Source organism: Pseudonaja textilis, chromosome 8, assembly GCF_049901715.1.
Source record: "Pseudonaja textilis isolate UNSWEBS1 chromosome 8, rPseTex1.2, whole genome shotgun sequence".
Classification (NCBI taxonomy): Eukaryota; Metazoa; Chordata; class Lepidosauria; order Squamata; family Elapidae; genus Pseudonaja; species Pseudonaja textilis.
In genome coordinates this window covers 3,348,325-3,369,374 of record NC_141997.1, presented here as the reverse complement: position 1 = coordinate 3,369,374, position 21,050 = coordinate 3,348,325, and the positions used below count along the sequence as shown (strand labels likewise).

The window sequence follows — 21,050 nt, the reverse complement described above, 5'->3', positions numbered from 1 at the left end:
TTATTAATGTATAAATTGAAGCTTTTGCAAAAGCAGACTCTCAATCTCCTTTTCAGAGATAGTGAGAGACAAGTTCCCAGTGATACAATAGAGATTGTTACACAGTTTCAGAGGTCTAACACCTGTTACTCACCGTTATCACATTTTACAATCTCATTGGTCAGAATCAGAGATGGGGTATGAGTCTGTTTCAAGGAAAATCCGTCCTACATGGTTTTTCCCTTCAATTCCAGTAATTTATATAATACTTGGATATATCACATCCTTTGACATTATTCATCTCTAACTTGAAACTAAACATCATGACCCTCCAAAAATTCCCGATGACCCACCAACAATCCTTATGTGCTCTGCCAAAATATGTTCTTGCAAAATTAGGAATAAACATGTTTTTGTGACAAATAAGGACTTACTTGTTCTGTCCCACCTATATCCACAGGTGAGAATCTCAAGTTACAGAGTTCAAATACTTTATGCAAACAAAACCAGAGACAGAAGATTCAATTGCTCTGTTATCACAGTCCTTTGGCAATCCTCCTAGAATCTGTCTGGCAATTCTTTATAGTTCCTAAATCACAATGCTGTAGTGAGACGCACTTCTTTCCAAGGCAAAATCCACTTTGTTTCCAGCAAAGATTACGAACTCGTACGCTCCCTTATATCCTCTGAGAGAGGGCGTGTCAGTCTCATTAATTAATCCTTTGCTTTTCTAATTGAGATTGATGTCTCAATCTTCTCCTAGTTCTGGCATCCAGCCAGCATCCGGCAGTTTCATCAACGCTTGAAGCCTCTGACACACTTCCCTGATTAACAGTTAACACCTGAGGTGCAATCAGGGAAGTAGATTCAGGGGAGGGAGTGGACTCTGAAACCTCCAATAAATCAGGCTCATATCTCAGATCCAACTCCTCTCCCTCTACTTGACTCCCCTCTAAGTCACAATAATGCAGGCTCGAATCTCAGTGCCAGATCTTCTTCATCGCTCGAACCCACATCTGCTGGCTGATCAGGTTCAAATCTCAGACTCACAACAGTTACTTAACATGCTATCTTAGTTCATTCTAAGGGTAAATATGGAGTCTGTCTGGTTTATCTTTTCAGGAATAACTATAGCAAACTATATCATATATCATACATAGCCACTCTGGAGGGGTGGTGAAGTAAAGAGGGATGCCTTGCAGGTCAAGGAGAGCCACATCTCTCCTCCCTGACATGGAAATTCCCCTTCATCTGAAGATGTGGAATAGCAGCAGTCAGTCAACATGGTTGCCATGAAGCTGGGAACAGCCAGAATACCCAAGACAGTGCAGGAGTGAAGGGAACAGTGAACAGAGACCATGTTGCTGGGTGAGACAATTTTACTTCTTTACAAGTTACCCCAAGGATTTTAAAAATCCTAGAGAAAAGACTCTAAAAAAATTATTATCCAAGCAGCAGAAAAAAACATTTTTAAAGCGGATTATGCTGAAAAGTTGAGAGCGCCATCAACTGATGGAAGGAAAGGTGACTCCTGGGCTCCTGGAAACTTATAGCCTTATGCTCACCAGAAGTGGAAATAAGAGAAACATTATATAAAAGGGATTCTGGAAAGCTAGAGTAAAAGACTAAAACCATAGAGCAGATTTAAAAACTTGGAAAATATCTTGGACTATCAGAATACTGAGTCAATGTTGGAATTGGCTCACTTAAACAATTGACTGTGTTTTGAAAAAATAGAGACTGAGTAAAACAAATACCTACTGGTGATTGAGGTGTGATTGTTTGTTCTATTTTTAGCATTATTATGTCTAGAGTTGAGGGAAAAGCTGTGGGAATGAGAGGATTTCTTGATGGCCTTGGTGTTCTAAAATATTATTAATTTAGTTGATGGTTTGGGCCAGAAAGTAGAAAACATTTTGCAAAAGACATTGAATAAAGATCAAACTGCCCATGAATTGGTGGAAGCAACAGAAAGATGGACAAAAAGAACCATTTAATACAGGAAATGGAATATGAGCAGGGAAAAAATATGGAACAGAAAAATCAGCAAATAAAGCAATAGCATGATGAAGAGGAGGACCAGACAAAGGACAAGCAAAAGGAGTGGAAAGAAAAGTTGGACTGGCCACATCAACAAAGAAACCAAGGACTGGACCAAAAAAATAGGATTGATAAGTCAGCTGACAAAGGAAAAAGGATTGAAGAAAATAAAACAGACAAATAAAAAATTGGAGAGACGAGAAGTTACCTTTGATAAGGAGATTGGGATATGGGCAGATAACTGGGAGAATTGGCAGCATGAGATTGTACTGGGAGAAATGTTTAGTTTGAATAAAAAAGAGTTATATGACGATAGAGATAAAGAGGAGGAGTGTGGGAACTGAATTTAAAAATGGATAAGAATTGAAGCACTAAAAAGAAGTGATGATGGATAGGAAAATTGCCTTTTAAATATTAAAGTAGCCTGATTGTAAGCTAAGAAGGCAGAAATAAAATTAGACATGGGAAATATTAGAACATAAATTGTTTAAAGAATGAATAAAAATAATAGATGAGAAGTTTACAGACATTAGGAATTTTTAATGTACATTTAAATAATGCAATGAGGATTATATAGATTTGATTAGTGGGATAGAGATTATCTCTAATGTTAGTGTGAACTGGATTAACATGAATGATACCTAGTTAAATTTGTTCATATATAACAGAGAAATGTTTAGATTGACAAGGAAGATAGAGATGAAGATAGAGATAAAGATGAGGTGTTAGGCATTTCTTTTGTTTATATATGTTTAAATATTCAAATAAGGATTACATAAATTTGATAAATGTGGTAGAGATTATTAACAATGTTAGTGTGAATTGGATCAATATGAATGATTCTTAGTCAGATTTGCTCAGATACAACAGAGAACCAGAAGATAGAGATAAAGATGAGGAGTTAGACATTTTTTGCCTATGTATATTTGAATAATATAATGAGGATATATATATTTGCCTGCAGATATATATTTATTTATTTCCCTGAACCAGGGGTTTGTTTGGAACTTGGCTCTGAGCTTCTGGGTTAGCTCTCCCCCTGGCTTGCTCAGTCATCTCTGAGTATGTTGCCTTATAGTGACTTGCACTGCCTTCTGAGGGAGGGGAATGATCACGTTGATCACTTTTTCGCACTTGCTCTTGTACTAGGGCATTCGGGATAGGGCATCCACTAGAAAATTATTTCCCCCAGGAATGTATTTTAGTGTGAAGTTGAACCATTGCACTAGTTTGGAAGAGAGTTTCTGAGGGGTCCTAAGAGCTTCCAGATTTTTGTGATCAGTCCATACATCAAACAGCACTTGGCTCCCTTCTAGGAAGTGCCACCAGGATTAATAGGCTCAACAGACCATGAAGGCCTCCATGTTCCATACCGCCCATCTTTGTTCGGGGTCGGCCAGGTTTGGTTCGAAGTTGACAGTGACACTGAGCAGCTTGCAATTCTATTAATAGAATAAAACAATTAGAGAACAATTATAAAATATGAACACTTTTAATTAGTGTTGTTTTGAGGAGTTAAGAAGCGAGAGTGGCACCTGACTGGTCTTGGGTAGAAATGCTCTGAAATTATGAAAGTGGATCTAATGTTCTATGCTGAAGAAAATACAGTAATGATAAGGAAATGTGTATAAGGATAAGAATGTGTATTATCTCCCTTCAGTATTTCTCTTATTAATTGCACCATTCCAAATCAAAACTTAACATAACATAACATTCCACACCAGTGGTGGGATTCAAAAATTTTTACTACCAATTCTGTGAGCTTGGCTTGGGCATGGTGTGGCTTAGTGGGAGTGGCTTGGTGGGCGTGGCAGGAGAAGGATACTGTAAAATCTCCATTCCATCCCCACTCCTGGGGGAAGGTTACTGCAAAATCTGATTCCCTCCCCAACCCACTAACCTGATTTTCAGATCTGTTCTCCTGTGCAGGGCAACAAAAGAAGACCCAGCCAATCAGCTGTGACTCAGGTGGCAGAGAATAGATGGGGGTGGGGCCAGTCAGAGGTAGTATTTGCTGGTTCTCCAAACCACTCAATATTTCCACTACTAGTTCTCCAGAACTGGTCAGAACCTGCTGAATACCACCTCTGTTCCACACTGAGCAGAAACTGTTTGATATATTAAGAATATAACTTCTTAAAACTCATTTTTGCCTTTTTTTTCTCCTTTTTTCAGCAGATGGATGTACTGACTGGTCAGTGGATTACAAAAAGTATCAAGTCTTAGTGGGAGAACCTGTTCGTATAAAGTGTGCATTGTTTTACGGTTATATAAGAGCAAATTATACCATAGCACAAAGTGCTGGACTCAGTTTAATGTGGTACAAGAGTTCTGGACCTGGAGATTTTGAGGAACCTATAGCTTTTGATGGAAATAGAATGAGCAAAGAGGAAGATGCTATTTGGTTTCGTCCAACACTGGCACAAGACAGTGGGCTTTATGCATGTGTCATAAGGTATGTTTTAATCTTTTTCATCCGCAAGAAGTACATAAACAATGCTTATTTATTCTTCCAACTAAATAATTTTGTTGCCTAAATTATCTTGATTTCAAACAGTTCTTAAATAGAAATGATCTTTATGATATTTATGTTTAATTGAAAAATAGTTTACAAATGTAGTTAGTTTGTCTTCAAGTACATATATATTCTAGGAAGTATTTTCTATTGAGTTGTTTTGATTATCCTGTTCCTTGAAATTTTTTTTGTTAATAGAAGTGTACATTGGTATATTGTATATTGTATATCTCTTAGCTGGCCACAGTAAAATGGTTTTCAAAATAGTTTATATATTAGAAATCCTATTTTGCATAGAATAAATGAACTTGCTTATCACAAAACTGGATTTTTGTTGTGATTGTGACAATACAACTTGTGGCCTGAAGGGATCAAAACTGATCAGTTGTATCCTTAGTCTTTGGTGCAATTAGGCTAACTTAGTCCATACATTTTCTATGTTCTAAAAAGCATTATATGAAATCTTTCATTTATTAAATCCATGATGGATAAAGGAAGTCAATGTTTACAGGCTCATTTTGTCACAGTCATGGCAGTTGGAAGACTTCAGTTTGCAATCTAAGTAAATTATAAAGAACATGAATAAATGAAAGAAGGAAAAATATATTGTGTGTCAGTGAATCTAAAAGAAAGACAAAGGTTGTATCAGATTTGAATAAGGAGTCTTGAATCTTATGGAATAAGTTGATGAAAACAGAAGTTAAGTGAAAGTTTATAATTACAAAAGGAGTGACTAAAATGTATGTTTAAATATGAATTGGTGCCATTATGCTGTTGTGGGTATGTATAAAAGTATGAATAGATAGGTTGGTGACAGTTACACGTAAAATATTGATAATGAACAGTGTTAGTGGAAGAACCAAGAATAATTTTATGTAAAATAAAATGTACTGAATGAATGTACTCCAGTTGGGTAAAATATATTTTCTAATAAGTGGCACAAATAGATCTTTTGAAATGAAATTAGAAACATGAGAGTTAACCTTTAATACACATGCATATACTCCCAAACTAATTATCATTTTTATAGTTTCTGCTTTTGAAATGCATATTCTTCTATTTCAGTTTATTCTCTAACACTAAAATTATTCATACTGAAATATATTTTTCTCCCTGTGGAGAAAATGGACACCTCTGGGCTCCCCCTTAGATTTTGAAAATAATCAGAGACCATAGAATTAATTTAGAGAGAGGTTAAATGATGCACATAAAAATGCAGGGAAAGTCTTGCAGAGAAAATGCAGTTTATTGCTAAATGGCTTGAAACATTTTGCTTATTGTTCTTTGTAGAAATACCATAAAACCTGTGATAGCTCTTCATTGACACATACTGTAGATAATATATAGTTACCTGCATATTGCAGGATCCACAACAAATTAAAGACCTAGACATATAGCTGGAAAGAAGACATACCCATTATTTAAATTGTCTTGTTTCATAACCACAATAAAATACAAACAGAAGTAAAACCATACTGTGCTGTATCTCTTGAATATTTAGCTCTTGGTACTAATAATTTTTAAAATGATCTTTTCTCCCTCCAACCATCAGACCAAATTTTTGCCTCATTATGTACTTTATTATCCATAGAATAAATAAGTATTTATTTTGTATTTACTTTTAGATAGAAATACAACACAAGAACAGAATCTAAATGTAAATAATTGCTTAATATCTTAAGATATTAGAAGATTGTAAGGACTTGCCTCTCCTATCCCCTCAAGAAAGCAGAACTCTTGAAACAGGCAACATTTCAAAGGGAGCTTTTATTGAGAGACAGTGATAGCAGGATTTGAAGTTCCCACTCAAAACCATTAAATTAAAAGATGTAGAAACCCATCCCCGCTGTCTAGTCTGAGGTGAGCCAATCCACAGGTGGGAAGTTGTTGTGGGAACTGCAAGCTGTAAAGGTAATAAATTGTCCTCTTGAGCTTTAAAAGCTGCTCTAGCCTCTTGTAAGGCAAGTCTGACCACTGGCCAAGTGGCTTGCAAATTATTAATTCACTCCTGAAGGGAGGGAATTTTGGGTTCCGTGGTAGGTAATTCCAGCATGGGGTTGAATTCTTGACCTGTGGCTACCTGGAATGGGGTGAAACGAGTGCTGATGTGGACCAAGTTGTTGGATACTACCTCTGCAAAAGGAAGGAGGTCAGTCCAATTGTCCTGTTGGTAATTAATAAAGCATCTTAAATATTGTTCTAATACGCTGTTCGATCTTTCAGCCACGCCGTTAGTCTGGGATTGATTTGATGATGACAATCCCTGGGTGGAGCCTAATCGGTTTAAAAATGCCCACCAAAATGTGGATGTGAATTGTACACCCCTATCTGAGATAATCCTTTGGGGAGCTCCACGAAGGCGATAAATGTGTATTAGAAACATCTTTGCCAAGGCCTTGGCTGTTGGGATCTTCTGGCATGGTACAAAATGAACCTGTTTTGAAAAAAGTTCAGTTACAATCCAAATGACAGTATTTCCTGCACTTTCAGGGAGCTCCACTATAAAGTCCATAGAGATCTCTTTCCAGGGTGCTGAAGGTTCTGCCACTGTTTGTAAAAGTCCAGGAGATTTTCCTTGTCTTCTTTTTGCAGCAGCACAGTTGGGGCAACTAGCAACATAGTTTTCAATGTCCTTTTTGAGAGATGGCCACCAAAATTGCCTTTTGATGAGGTGCAGGGTTTTTACAAAACCAAAGTGCCTCGCTAGTTTTGAGTTGTGACAACGTTTCATGAGGTCCATCCTCTGGTTGGCAGAGATGTAAAGTTTGTTTTCTACCCAGGGTAGACCATCCTTGAGTAAGCAAGTGTCTTTGTTAGCCTGGAGCCAGTTGTCTTTAAGTAGTGCCTTCTTAAATATTGAAATGGGTTGCATTGTCAGTCAGTGATTCTTTCTTCTCTTGTGCCCGGGTGATTACTTTGGCTGCAAGTTGGGTTGGTTGGATCATTGGTTTTATAACTTCATTTTTTTTTTTTTTTGCTGTTGTATTGGGGTTTCCTGGACAGAGCATCTGCCAAGAAATTTTTCCTCCCTGGGAGATATTTGAGAGTGAAATTAAACCGTTTAAAATATTGAGCCCACCTTGCTTGTTTTTCTGAGAGTTTCCGCGGAGTTTTCAGGGCTTCTAGATTTTTATGATCAGTCCAGACTTCAAAGGGGATTTGGTTCCCTTCTAGGAAATGTCTCCATGTGAGGAGTGCCCATCGCACAGCATATGCCTCTTTCTCCCATATGGCCCATCTTTGCTCAGTTTCTGTCAGTTTCTTGGAAGTATAAGCACATGGTTGTAACTGTTCACGTCCATGCTTTTGGAGTAGAACTGCTCCAACTGCTACATTGCTAACATCTGCTTGGATGACAAATGGTTGTTCAGGGTCTGGGTGTTTCAGGATTGGTTCTGCAGAGAACAGTTGTTTAAGTTTTTCAAATGCTGCTTGGCATTCAATTGTCCAGGTAAAGGGTTGCCTTGGTTTGGGTTTCTCCTCCCCTTTCATTTTTAACAAGTTCATGATGGGGAGGGCAATATTTGCAAAAGCAGGAATAAACTGGTGTTAAAAATTTGCAAAACCCCGGAAGCTTTGCAGTTGTTTGCGAGTATGGAGTGTCTCCCAATCAATGACAGCTTTTACTTTTTGTGGGTCCATCTCTATTCCCTCATGGGATACTCTATATCCCAGGTAGTTAATATTTTCTTGATGGAATTCACATTTAGAGAGTTTTGCATACAGTTTGGTGTTTAGGAGCTTTGTGAGAACTTCTTGGAGTAATTTGATGTGTTCTTTTTTTTTTTTTCAGTGTAGATTAAAATATCATCAAGGTAAACGAGAACCCCCTTGTACAAAAATTCATGGAGGGTCTCATTAATTAATTGCATGATAACGGCAGGGGCTCCTTGTAATCCAAAAGGGAGCACTTTAAATTGGTAGCATCCCAGTGGGGTGTTAAAAGCCATCTTCCACTCATCCCCTTCCCTTATTCTAATGCAGTAGAATGCCTCTTGTAGGTCTAGCTTTGAAAAAAAAATTCCTTTAGAGAGGTGGGCTAACATGTCCTTCATGAAGGGGAGTGGGTACATATTCTCCACACTGATGGCATTAAGATTTTTGTAATCAACACATAAACACACTGAGCCATCTTTCTTTTCACAGAATAATACTGGGGCTGCTATTTTTGGTCAGGTAGATTCAATGAAACACCTTTTTAGATTTTTATCAATAAATGCCCCGAGTTCTTTTAATTCTCTGCGGGACATGCAGTACATTTTCGGTTTGGGAAGTTTAGCCCCTGGTAGGATTTCAATGGCTCAGTCTGTGGTGCAATGGGGTGGGAGTTCATCAGAAGCCTCCTCGCTAAATACTTGGGGTAAATCCTAGTACTCATTGGGGATGTTAATGGGTTCAGCCGGCCAGCCATGGCTGGTTCTCTGTTCTCTGTTCCCTTTCTTTTCCTTTCCTCTGGGCTGTTTGCAAATGCTACATGTTTCTGGAAATGAATATGCATAGCAACTAAGTTAGCCAATGAGGGCTGTTTGGAAACTGAAACTGGAAGGAGTCGAGGCATGGCTCTATATTAAGCTCTGCAGCTCTGAAGCTGTGTTGAGCTCTGAGTCTGTGTATTGAAACTGAAACTGCTTCTCTTCTCTGCTTTGTGTTTTGCTTGTAACTGCTACCACGTTGGAAGAATCTATATTGGTATTATACATTTTACTCATATATTATGATGTATATAAAGAAGTTTGTTTTTTTAAAAAAACAATTTTATTGGTTTTTTTAAAAACAAACAAGACAAACAAAGCATAAAAACATCAGCTCTCTTCCATACATATATACAAGCAGTGTGTCAGTTGGTTCATCAGTTTTGTGCATTCATTTCGTAGTCTCAATTACGGTTATGTTACATAATAACTCGTATTATCAAACCAAACTTATATGTCCTCATATCATTATTAAAAAATCATTTGACTATGATTTTATTCATTCATACTTTATGAGATAACTATAATTTAGGTAATTTATTCTATAACAAATCATATAATCATACCAAATCTATCCTAAAAAACACTTTATAGATATGATGTCAAATAACAAAAAAAAAAAGAAAAAACAAAGATATTCCTTATTATCTAACATTCTAAATATTCTATTATTGTATTTTATCATCCAACCATTGATAGAAAAGGTCCCAAATTTTATAAAATTGTTTATCCTCTTGCTCTCTAATTTCAAATGTCAATCTACTCATCTCAGCACATTCCAATATTTTCTTAATAATTTCTTCCTGCAATGGAATTTTCTCATTTTTCCAATTTTTAGCAAATGCAATCCTAGCCGCAGTTAATACATTTACAATCAGATATTTCAAGTCTTTACTGTATGCATCTGGTAAGATTCCCAATAAAAAAAAAGTCCGGTTTCAAATCTATGTGTTTCTTTGTCATTTTTTCCAACCACATGCGGATTTTAGTCCAATATTTTCTAGCATCCTCACAAGTCCACCACATATGGTAATATGAGCCAGGTATCTGAAGTGGCCCAGGGATCAGGCGAGGTGTGTGGGAAGAAAAGTAGGATGCTCCTCAAAAACATGGTATTGTTGTATTTTATCTTCTGGTACTTTCTCCTGATCATACAGTTTCCCATAATATTCTTTCATTATCTTTTTTTTAATCCTCATTTTGGTATAAAGAGTCCCTTCCTCATTTATTAATTGGTGTATTATTTTTCCCCTCTCCCTTTTCAGTTTATATGCAAACCATCTTCCTCGTTTATTCACATTTTCAAAAAAGTTTTGTCTTGCATTTTTAATTTTTTGTAGCAGTTCTCCTTTTTCTAACAAATTCATTTTGTGTTTAATTAGCTCCATTTTATTTATTTATTTTGGGTGGGTTTTTTTAAATTCTGTTTCTAATCTTTGGTATTCTTCTTATTTTGTTTCTTCTTTTTTATTTTTCTTCCCCATGTAAGTTATAACTATTCCCCAGTTTTGTTCCCTTTGCCATTCACTCCTAATATGTTCCCATTTCATTACCAGTCCCAATGGAAATACAAACTATTTTTTGACTTTAAGAAGCTTTGCAGAAGAAAAACAAGAAAAACAAGTCCTTTTTTCCAGAGATATGTGTTTGGCAGGAGATTTAGCGGAGAGAAAAACGTAATTTATGGTTTAAACAAAGCTTTGGAGAAAACTCTTTTGGAGAAGAAAATATACTTTGCCCCTTACAAATTTTTTGTACGAATGAAAGATAGAAAGATGGAGGTTTTGCAAAAAGCTTTTAATGAAGGGAAGAAATAGTCAACATTTCTGCAGATTTATTCTCTAAAGTGTTTAGCTAGTCTGAGGTTTTCTCACTTTAGTGACAATGGCAAAGGTAATAATTCATACTGTGTTGGAAAAGGCAATTATAAACCATTTCTGTATTTTTACCATGAAAACCACATCAATAAAAACATAAATATAGTGCTGAATGATTGTCTCCTCAGATCAAACAGCATCAAAATGCTAAAGAGAAATTGCTGAGCATCTTTCACAATAATGTGTTTATGATGAAAAGAAAATCCAAAGCTGAAAATATAAAATTATAATAGGAAAATGGAATACAGTGAAAAAGGAATTAAAATGCTTATAAATTGACACCTTGGGCATCAGGTAAATATTTATTTCTGTTTACTACTTGGAACAAAAAAATAAAAGTGACATTGCTTTTACAGTTAGAGAAAATATAGCAAAAATAATTCTTGGTATCAATGGTCAAATAATATTTATAGACTTTATGCCTCACTCTTTAATATGATATTCAACTTTATAGTTGAACCAGTGATATAGAGGCTGATGAATTTTATGACCAAGTTCAATTTGAAATTGACAGAACATATAAGAAAGATGTACTTCTTGTGATTGAAGCCTGGAATATCAAAGCTGAAAACATTAAAAAGGAAACTTTGGTTTCCTGTATTTGTCAAAAAACCAAAATGAAATAAGAAACACGTAATTTTTTCCACCCCAGTGATTTCTTCATAGATAACATATATTCAAACTATAAAATGACACATCTGTACATGGGCAACACCAGATGGAGTACATAGAAATAAAATTGACTATATTATTGCTAAAGAAAGGTAGAAAAGCTCAATTATAGCATGTCCAGGTTCTGACTATGGAACAGATCATGAATTGCTCATGTGTAAGTTCCAAGATATATTAAATAAGAAGACAAAAACCAATTTCCAACATATATTGATTATAAACAGGTTCTAACCTTGGATGGATATAATAAAGGACACCAATGGACTAAAGGACATCAATTCTAAAGAGATAAAATGAAGATGGAACGAGTATATTAAAACAGTATATAGCATAGATATCAACATCCAAGATACCTTAGAAGATATTCCTTACTTACAAGAACCCCTAGACAGTGAAATTAGATTAGCACTTCAGTTGTTACCAAGTCAAAACTACAGGAACTGATGAAACCCACTGAAATATTCCAAGCAGCAAAAAAAGATCTGTCAAAGTTCTAACAAAGCTATGCCAGCAAATATGTAGGAAAATTCAACGACTAATTAATTAGAAGAGGTCAATCTACATTCCAATACCCCAAAGTAGACCTGTCTATAGTGGCTTCCCCAGATCCTGGCTCTGACAAGGAAGAGCCAACTCCAGGGACTTTGAAAGGAGGGGGGTGGGGTCAGAGGAGCACCAAGAACACTCTGATGTCTCTGGGCCAGAAGCAATGGGCCAGAGGAAGAAGAGAAGCCAAGTATATCAGAGGGGCTGTCAGAGGAACACTGGATGAATACTTGGCTGGAGAGGAAGGGGAAGATACACAGCTGCATCTGGAGGGCTCAGAGACCCATTTAGAAAGCCATGGTAGAGAAGGATCACAGTAGCAGCCAGTCAGCGGGGATAAGGAGGAATTGCCTCCTCCATTAGATCCCAGAACAAGCAGGGCTGAACAGAGGAAGGCACAATAAAAATCAGTGAGGCTACTCATGAAGAAGCAGCCTCACTTCTCCTAACGAGTTACACCAGCTGGCAAGCTATTTAGCCCAGCAAAGTGATGCTGATGACAACTCATCCATTTCCTGCCACATGTATGTATTCTGACTTTGTTACTCCTGCTTACTGGACCTGTACCTTGACTCTGTGACTAGACTTTGGTCTTTGCATTTTGGATTTTGGACTTGGACTTTGGTTTCATGTGCTGTGCTTGGACTTTGGACTTGTATCTGGACTTTGAACATGACATGTGGATTTATGAACTTGTTCCTGCCCTCAGACTTGAGTTTGTTTATAGCTTGGACTCATTGGTTTTTGCATGTGGGGTAAGTCCTGGGGAATAATATTAGGATCTTGCAAACCCACAATAAACCCTCCTGGTATATGCTTGTGGGACAATTTCCAACATATATTGATTATAAACAGGTTCTAACCGTGGATGTATATAATAAAGGACACCAATGGACTAAAGGACATCAATTCTAAAGAGATAAAATGAAGATGGAATGAGTATATTAAAACAGTATATAGCATAAATATCAACATCCAGGATAATACACACTAGTGTGTGCAAACATCACTATAATATCCTTAATTTCACATGCAAGTAAAATAGGATCATCTAAAACAGATTAGAACTCTTCATGGAAAAAGAAATGCCAGATGTTCTAGCTGGATTTAGAAAAGGATGATGAATACAAGATATATCGCATAATTAAGAAAACCAAGGAACTGCAAAAGTCATTAATTGTAAAAAAATATCTTGTTGTCAACTCATAAAATATTTTGTATACACATTTTATAGTTGACAACAGAAAGAAGCGGGGAGTTCCAAAGAGCAGGCAAAACTCCAGAGAGGAGAAAACTGCTCTGTTGGAAGGGAGAAAACCAGATAAGTACCTGATGGAATCCCTGGGGAGATCCATAGAGCAGCTGAGAGAGAGATTTGAGATGACGGCCTGTCCTGCCACCCAAAACAGAGGGGAATTTTTACAGGGCCTTTTGAAGTGGGGAGAAGCAGGCAAGACCACAGCCCTCCCACTCTACATACCAGAAGAAAAAAGATCCCACAGTGGCAGCCAGTGCTCCCCCCATGCAGCAGACAGTCTCTTCCTCCTGTGCGAACTAGAGCTGGGGAGGAAGGTCAGCCACCTCAAGTGCAGGCTTACAGAGGGCGACAGGGAGAGGAAGGAGCAGAGCCCAATGAACCGCCCCGGTTCAGGAGGAAATTTGCTGGAGATCCAGACCAGCTAGCTTTATTCCTTGACTCAGCTGAGATCTACCTGGAATGCTATGGACACTTCTACCCCTCCCCTAGAGCCATGGTGAATGTCATTTCTAAGGGACTAGAGGGAGAAGCAAGAGGATGGCGAGCAACCATCCACAAGAGAAGGGGCCCCCAACTACATGATGTAGATGACTTCCTACAACTGCTAGAGGTCAGATTTCTGGAGGCAGAGGAGGACCCGTATGCAGAAGATGAGCTCAGCAACCTAAAGCAGGGAGGGCAGCCCATCAAGGAACACATCCATGAATTCAAGAGAATCAGTGGGAAGATACCTCTTTTTCCTGAGTGGATGCTGGTTCATTTTTTCAGAACCAGCCTGGACAAGCAAATTAGCAAAGTAACTGACTATCAGGACATCCTGAACCGACTCTGAGTGGTTCCGAATGGCCATAAAAGTTGATGATAATGATATGCTAATGATAAAGCTAATGATATGAGAAAACTGTTGGCAGCCAAAGAGAGAGGGAAACCAGATCAGAGACCACCCAGCCAACGGGACACTGCAGCACCACAACCAACCCCGAAACCAGCCCTCTCATGAAGTCCATTTAAATGTTACTGATGTGGGGGAGTAGGGCATATGGAAAGGGTATGCACAACCCCAGACCTGAAACCAAGTCTGGAACCAACCCCCAGAACACGACCAGAATGGGGCCCCAGACGTGCTACCAAGGTATCCCAGATGTCCCTTCAGGCGACAGAGGTCCCTCCCCACCCAGCCAAAGGGGGGAAACCCCAGGCAACAGTGATCAGTTGCTGGATTCTTATGACAGCAATGATGAGGGTGAAAACAACCCAATGGTAAGTGGACCGGTTCCCCCTTTCATCTTCCCAATATGGCTCAGGGCCCCCAAAACAGGAATTCAGAGGTCTTTCCAAGCCCTAATAGATTCAGGCTGCACTAGGTGCCTGATCAACCTAACCATGGTCCTGAAACTGGGGATCAGAGTGAAAAAGCTGACCCACCCAATCCAGTTTGAACAAGTAGATGGCTCACTGTTGGGAGGAGTCTATGCCACTCACTTAATCGAACCAGTGAGACTAGAGCTAGAGGATCACTGGGAAACTACGTAGTTTCATAGTAGCTCCCCAAATGCAGTCATACTAGAGCTTTCCTGGCTAGACAAGTGGGGTCCAACCATCTGGTGGCAAGGGGGTAGCTGCAGACTGAGGATAGCGAAGGGAACCCCTTCCTCACCATCCCCAACCCCTTCGTCACCATCAAATAGAAGCACCACCCAAAACAGAGAGGTTCAAGCATCCTGACCCTGAAAAACCCTTCATCATTCAGGCAGACTCCAGTGACGTGGCAGTGGGAGCAGTGTTACTCCAAAGAAATAACCAAGGAAGCCTACAGCACTGTGCCTACACCTCCCACAAGCTCACAGACACAGAGAAATGATGGGCTGCATAGGAAAAAGAGACTTTCACAGTGAGACGGGCACTGAAAACTTGGCGTCACCTGCTGGAAGGGGGCAGAGACCATTCAAAGTCTGGACTGACCATAAAAGCCCTTAGGACCCCATGAAAACTATCACCCAAACAAGTCCGATGGGCTCAATACTTCAACTGATTCGACTTTGTGCTAAAACACATCCTGGAGGGGACGAACTTTCTGGCTGACCCCTCTCCTGCATGCCCCTGTACAAATGCGAAAGGGAGGAGGTCATAAACTCCATCACCACCCCCGCCCAAATAGCTGCCTAAGTAACCACCAGACGTCAATGCTGTGATTGGCAAGACCAACTCACAGATGACCTAACTACAAAACTCAAAACCAAAATGCTAGCAGACCCCTGGTTCTGGGACAATCAACATACCTTGACAAAAAGAGATAACCTGGCATGGAAGGGGACAAAACTCTATGTCCCAGAATCCCTATGCACCCTAGTTCTTCAGAGAAGCCACAACACCAAACCAGCAGGCCACTTTGGGTTCTTAAAGACTTTACACTTGGCTCAGAGGCAGTTCTGGTGGCCTGGCATAAAGAAAAATGTAAACAGTTATGTGAAAAGTTGCACCATCTGCGCTGCGATGAAAAAACGACCAAGAAACCCCCTAGACTGCTACAAATGATAGCGGAGCTGACGAGGCCATGGGAGGAGATTGAAATGGACTTCATAGTGGAATTGCCGAAAAGTGGGGGAAACACGGTGATCTGGACTGTAATAGACTTATTTTTCAAACAGGCATATTTCATACCTTGCAGCAGACTACCCTCAGCCTGCCAGTTAGCCAAGCTGTTCCTGAAGCACATCCACCACCTGCGTGGAATACCATGGAGAATTATCTCAGACAAAGGGGTCCAATTCACAGCCAAATTTTGGAGGGAGTTCCTGTGGTCTATTGGGTCATCCCAGGGTCTTAGCTCAGCCTTTTATCCAAGCACCAATGGGGGGACACAGAGATTGAATGCCATGGTAGAGCAGTATCTGAGGTGCTACATGAATTATTAGCAGTCCAATTGGGTGGACCTCCTGCCTTTTGCAGAGGCCGCCTACAATAATGCTATTCAAAGTAGCACAGGACTAACTCCCTTCAAGGTAGTGAGCGGCCTGAGTAACCAAGGGACACCCCCCCGCCACTTCTCAATCAATCTGATCGATTGGATGTCAACACTGAAAGCAACTCGGGAGAATGTCAAAAAAGCACTGGCAAAAGTGGCACAGACCTATAAGGGACAGGCAGACAAACACTGAGCCCTGCAATGACCATTCCAGTTGGGGAAATGGTCTATCTCTCCACCAAATATCTGAGGTTAAGAGTCCATAGCAAGAAATTGGGGCCAAAGTTCATGGGACCATTCCCCATAGTAAAGATCATCAACCCAGTCACGGTGCAATTGAAGTTTCCCTGATTGTTAGGGAAAATACACCCGGTATTCCATAGTAGCCTATTAAAACCCGTGGTCGGATCAACACTGAGCCCCTACCTTGTGAGCCCCCAGATCCCGTGGTCATAGGAGGCCAAACCCATTATGAGGTGCAGCGAATCCTAGATTCAAGGTGGCACAGGAGACAACTCCTATATTGAATCAAGTGGAAGGGCTATCCTTTATCAGAGGCATCATGGGTAAAGAGTAGGAACATCCAAGCCAATCGTCTTATAGCAAGGTTCCATGCAGAAAATCCAACCAAACCTGGGGGGGGGGGGGGTTCATGAGCATAAACTTCCATATCTGCATCAAATTGATTTTGTGTGTGTTGTACAGGTCACCTTCAAGAAGTGAGGTGAGCCAAATGTCAACTCATAAAACATTTTGTATACACGTTTTATAGTTGACAACAGAAAGGAGGGGGAGTTTCAAAGAGCAAGCAACAGGGTGAAATTGAAAGTACATTCCATTCATATTTTCTTCTAAGACTGATTAGATGGCTGAAGCTTCTGCCGTGAAAGAATCTAATTGGAGAGCATGATTGATGACTCTTAGCTATGGACATTTTTTCATTGGATGATACACCAAAGGGGTTGGGGGGAAGGCAGGATAAAAGGTGACAGTGAATTACGTATCTCAGAATTGGCTACACCCAGATTAGTGCTGGACATAGAATGTTACCTTCAAATAAATCCTCTTTAGTTTTGGGAGTGTGGCTCAAGGCTTATGACTTAATTAGAGTAACTGCCGGAACCCTGATACTTGTTGCCAATCATATCAAGTTGTGGAAATTTCTCAGAAAAAAAATGGAATCCCAGAACATCTCATTGTCCTCATGAGAAACTTATATACAAGTCAGAAAGCCACAGTAGAAACTTTTGTACAGTTTAGGAAGCCACAGTACAGAAAGTACATGGTGAAAAAGTTTGGCTCCAAGTTTGCAAAGTAGTATAACAAGCCTGCTTACTCTTCCCTTATTTATTCAATTTATATGCTGACTATGTATTAAGTGTGATACACAATGACCAGAAACCGTAAAAGTATATTTATTCAGAGTTTTGCAAAAATTGGAATAAAGGACTCCTCTCTAATGTTAAGAGAATGGAGAACACGATCACAGATTGCATATTACATTTTATAGCTTCTTCATGCAAGTTACATTCACGTCACTTTTCCTGTATTCTCTGGGTAAGCACTTAGATTTTACTGGTACTTTTCCACTAAACACCACCCACAGAATCTCATGTCTTGTAAATCCCATTCTTATGGCTTCTCCTTTCCTGTAAGGAACATCAGCAGTTCTTAATTTTAGCAAAAAAGACAATAATCAATTCTGTTTGGGTCAGAGTGACCCAAAACCATTTTACATATAATCATTGCCAAAGATATGACATTTCATGTTCAAGCCAAAAGTTTGATATTTCTACAGAACACAACAGCCTTGTTTTTATAGTTATATAATATTCCAGTAATATTCCAGTAATATTGCATAGGTCAGTAATAAGCTAAATATGGCATTACTTATGTTTCTCATTTTCACAAGTGTAATTCTTAATATGTATTTTTTACATATCACAATTAAGGAATGCTGGATTAAAAGAAACTGGGCATATTTTAAAATTGGAGCAAGAAACATCAATAACCTGCACTATGCTGATAAAACTACCCCAATAGCTGACAATGCAAATAACATCTGCAAGCTTTAGTATTAAAAGTCAAGGATCATAGTAAAAAAACAGGGACTAAAATTAAATATAATTAAGTTCAAAATGCTGTAGAACAACCAGTCTCAAACCTGACAAAGAGGATATCAAAGTGATGGATAGTTCCTTCCTTTTAGGACCAACCGTCAACAGTAAAGAAATAAGCAGTCAAGAAATACAATTTTATTTATTTATTTATTTTTGTCAATTGCTTACAAGATAATAGGTATAAGTAAAAACATAGTTATGAATACATGGATACATATAAGAAAAATAATAAAAAAATAAAAGAAACAATAGGACACGGACGGTAGGCACATTGGTGCACTTATGCAGGCCTCCTACAGACCTCTTAGGAAAGGGGTGAGGTCAATAGTAGACAGTCTAAGGTTAAAGTTTTTGGGATTTGGGGAAGAAACCAAAGAGTCAGGTAGAGTATTCCAGACATTGACCACTCTGTTGCTGAAGTTGTATTTCCTGCATTCAAGTTTGGTACAATTAACCTTGAGTTTGTATCTATTCTTTGCTCTTGTGATGTTATGGTTTAAGCTGAAGTATTCATTGACAGGTAGGACATTGCAATGTATGATTTTATATACTATACTTAGATCAGACTGAAGCCGGCGTAGTTCCAGGTTTTCTAGGTCTAGAATTTTGAGTCTGGTGGCATAAGGTATTCTGCAACGAGTAGAGGAGTGGAGAACACTTCTTGTGAAATATTTCTGGACTTTCTCAACTGTGTTAATATCAGATACATAATGTAGGCTCCAGACTGATGAGCTGTATTCGAGAATTGGTCTAGCAAATGTTTTGTATGCTCTAGTTATTAGTGTAAGATTACCAGAGAAAAAGCTGTGTAAGATTAGGTTAACAACTCTTAATGCCTTTTTGGCTATGTAGTTACAGTGGACTCTAGCACTTAGATCATTAGAGATGAGTATTCCAAGGTCCTTTACAGAGCTTGGATCATCAACAAGGTCTTGACTATTCAGCTTGTATTTTATTTTCTGATTTTTTTTGCCAATATGTAAGACAGAGCATTTATTTGTTGAGATTTGAAGTTGCCATTTGTTTGACCATTCTGATACATAGTCAAGGTCTTTTCGAAGGGTAGCAGTATTGTCTGTGGTGTTGAATAGCTTTACATCGTCAGAGAAGAGAACACAGTTGCTCTTGATATGATCACAGAGGTCATTTATGTAGAGTATGAAAAGAGTTGATCCTAAAACACTGCCTTGGGGGACACCACTGTTGACAGGTACAGAATTTGATAGGACACTCCCAATTTTGACCATTTGTTGTCTGTTTGACAGGAATGCTTCTATCCAGTTATGCAGGTGTCCAGAGATACCATAAGATTTTAGTTTTAGGAGTAGTTTGTCGTGTACCACTGAATCAAAGGCTTTACAGAAGTCAATGTAGATTGCGTCTATTGCTTTGCCCTGATCAAGTTGTGTAGTCCATATGTTTTTGCAGTGTAAGAGTTGCAGATTACATGATAGTTTTTTCCTGAAACCAAATTGTTTATTAGAGAGTAGGTTGTTTGTTTCTAAGTGGATGATGATGGATTGGTTAATAATTGATTCCATTACTTTACAGGTGACGCAGCATAAGGAGATTGGTCTGTAATTTTCAACTAGGCTGGGGTCTCCCTTTTTGAAGATGGGGATGACCGTGGCTTGTGACCATAGTTTTGGCAAGGAGCTGGTCCTGAAAGGTTTTTCAAAGATTATGCTTAGAGGTTCAACTATGGCAGTGGATAGCTTTTTTAAGAAGTAGGCACATATTCCGTCCAGACCAATAGATTGAGATGGTTTTAGATTGCGTAGTGCTTTTTTAACATTGTCTTCTGTAAAATCAATATGTATTAGATCATTTTAGTTGTCTGTGGTTTGACTAGGAAATACTGGGCATGATCCATTGCTGTTTACAAATACTGAGCCAAAGAATGTGTTAAAGAGGTTGGCTTTAATAGTGTTGCCATTGCAGTCTTTACCATTAGGTCCTTTCAGGGGTGGGATGGACCTTGAGTCTTTTAGTTTGTTGTTCACAAAATTGTAGAAAGTACGGGTGGAATTGGTGCATAGAAGGTTTTACTCTTGTTTAAAGTGATAATTGGTGCATTCAGTTTTTATCTGGTGGCATAAATTTTTGAATCAGCTTTTGAAGTTGGCAATGTGACCAGATTTATTTTTCCGCCAAAGTGATTTCTTTTTGGATTGAAGCTTCCTTATTGTTATGGGTAATTTGTTTTTTCTGGTTTTGGGAGTTGTTAATGGTACATATAGTTTGATGTCTCTTTTGACTTCAAGTAAAAATATGTTGTAATGGTCTTCTACAGTACTGCATCCAGAGAATAGAAATTGTCAATCAAGGGATGAGAGATCATTGTTTATAATATCATAGTTGCTTTTTTGAAGTTATAATTGTGGATTCCATCATTGTGATGATTTTTGTGTGGACGGATGTTGAGACAAAAGTCAATCGTGTTGTGGTCACTGTTGGAAAAGGGTTATTTATTTTGTATTCCATAAATTGAATTCAAACTATTGCAGAAGATGAGATTGAGGCAGTTGTTAAGTCTAGTGTTGTTGGTTACTAGTTGTTCTAGTCCCAGATTTTTACTGCATTGTAGAAGGTTGCATGTGTGGGTT

At 38.6% G+C, this 21,050-nt stretch overlaps 1 protein-coding gene across 1 annotated transcript in view; it reads left to right on the top strand.

Annotated features, from left to right (window-relative positions):
• Positions 1-21,050, top strand: part of IL1RAPL1 (interleukin 1 receptor accessory protein like 1) — a 1,645,997-nt gene that overhangs the window by 720,524 nt on the left and 904,423 nt on the right. Inside the window, exon 3 of the mRNA XM_087938178.1 lies at positions 4,195-4,474. Within this exon, the coding sequence (XP_087794304.1) occupies positions 4,195-4,474 (280 nt within the window). The remainder of the gene's footprint in view (positions 1-4,194; positions 4,475-21,050) is intronic.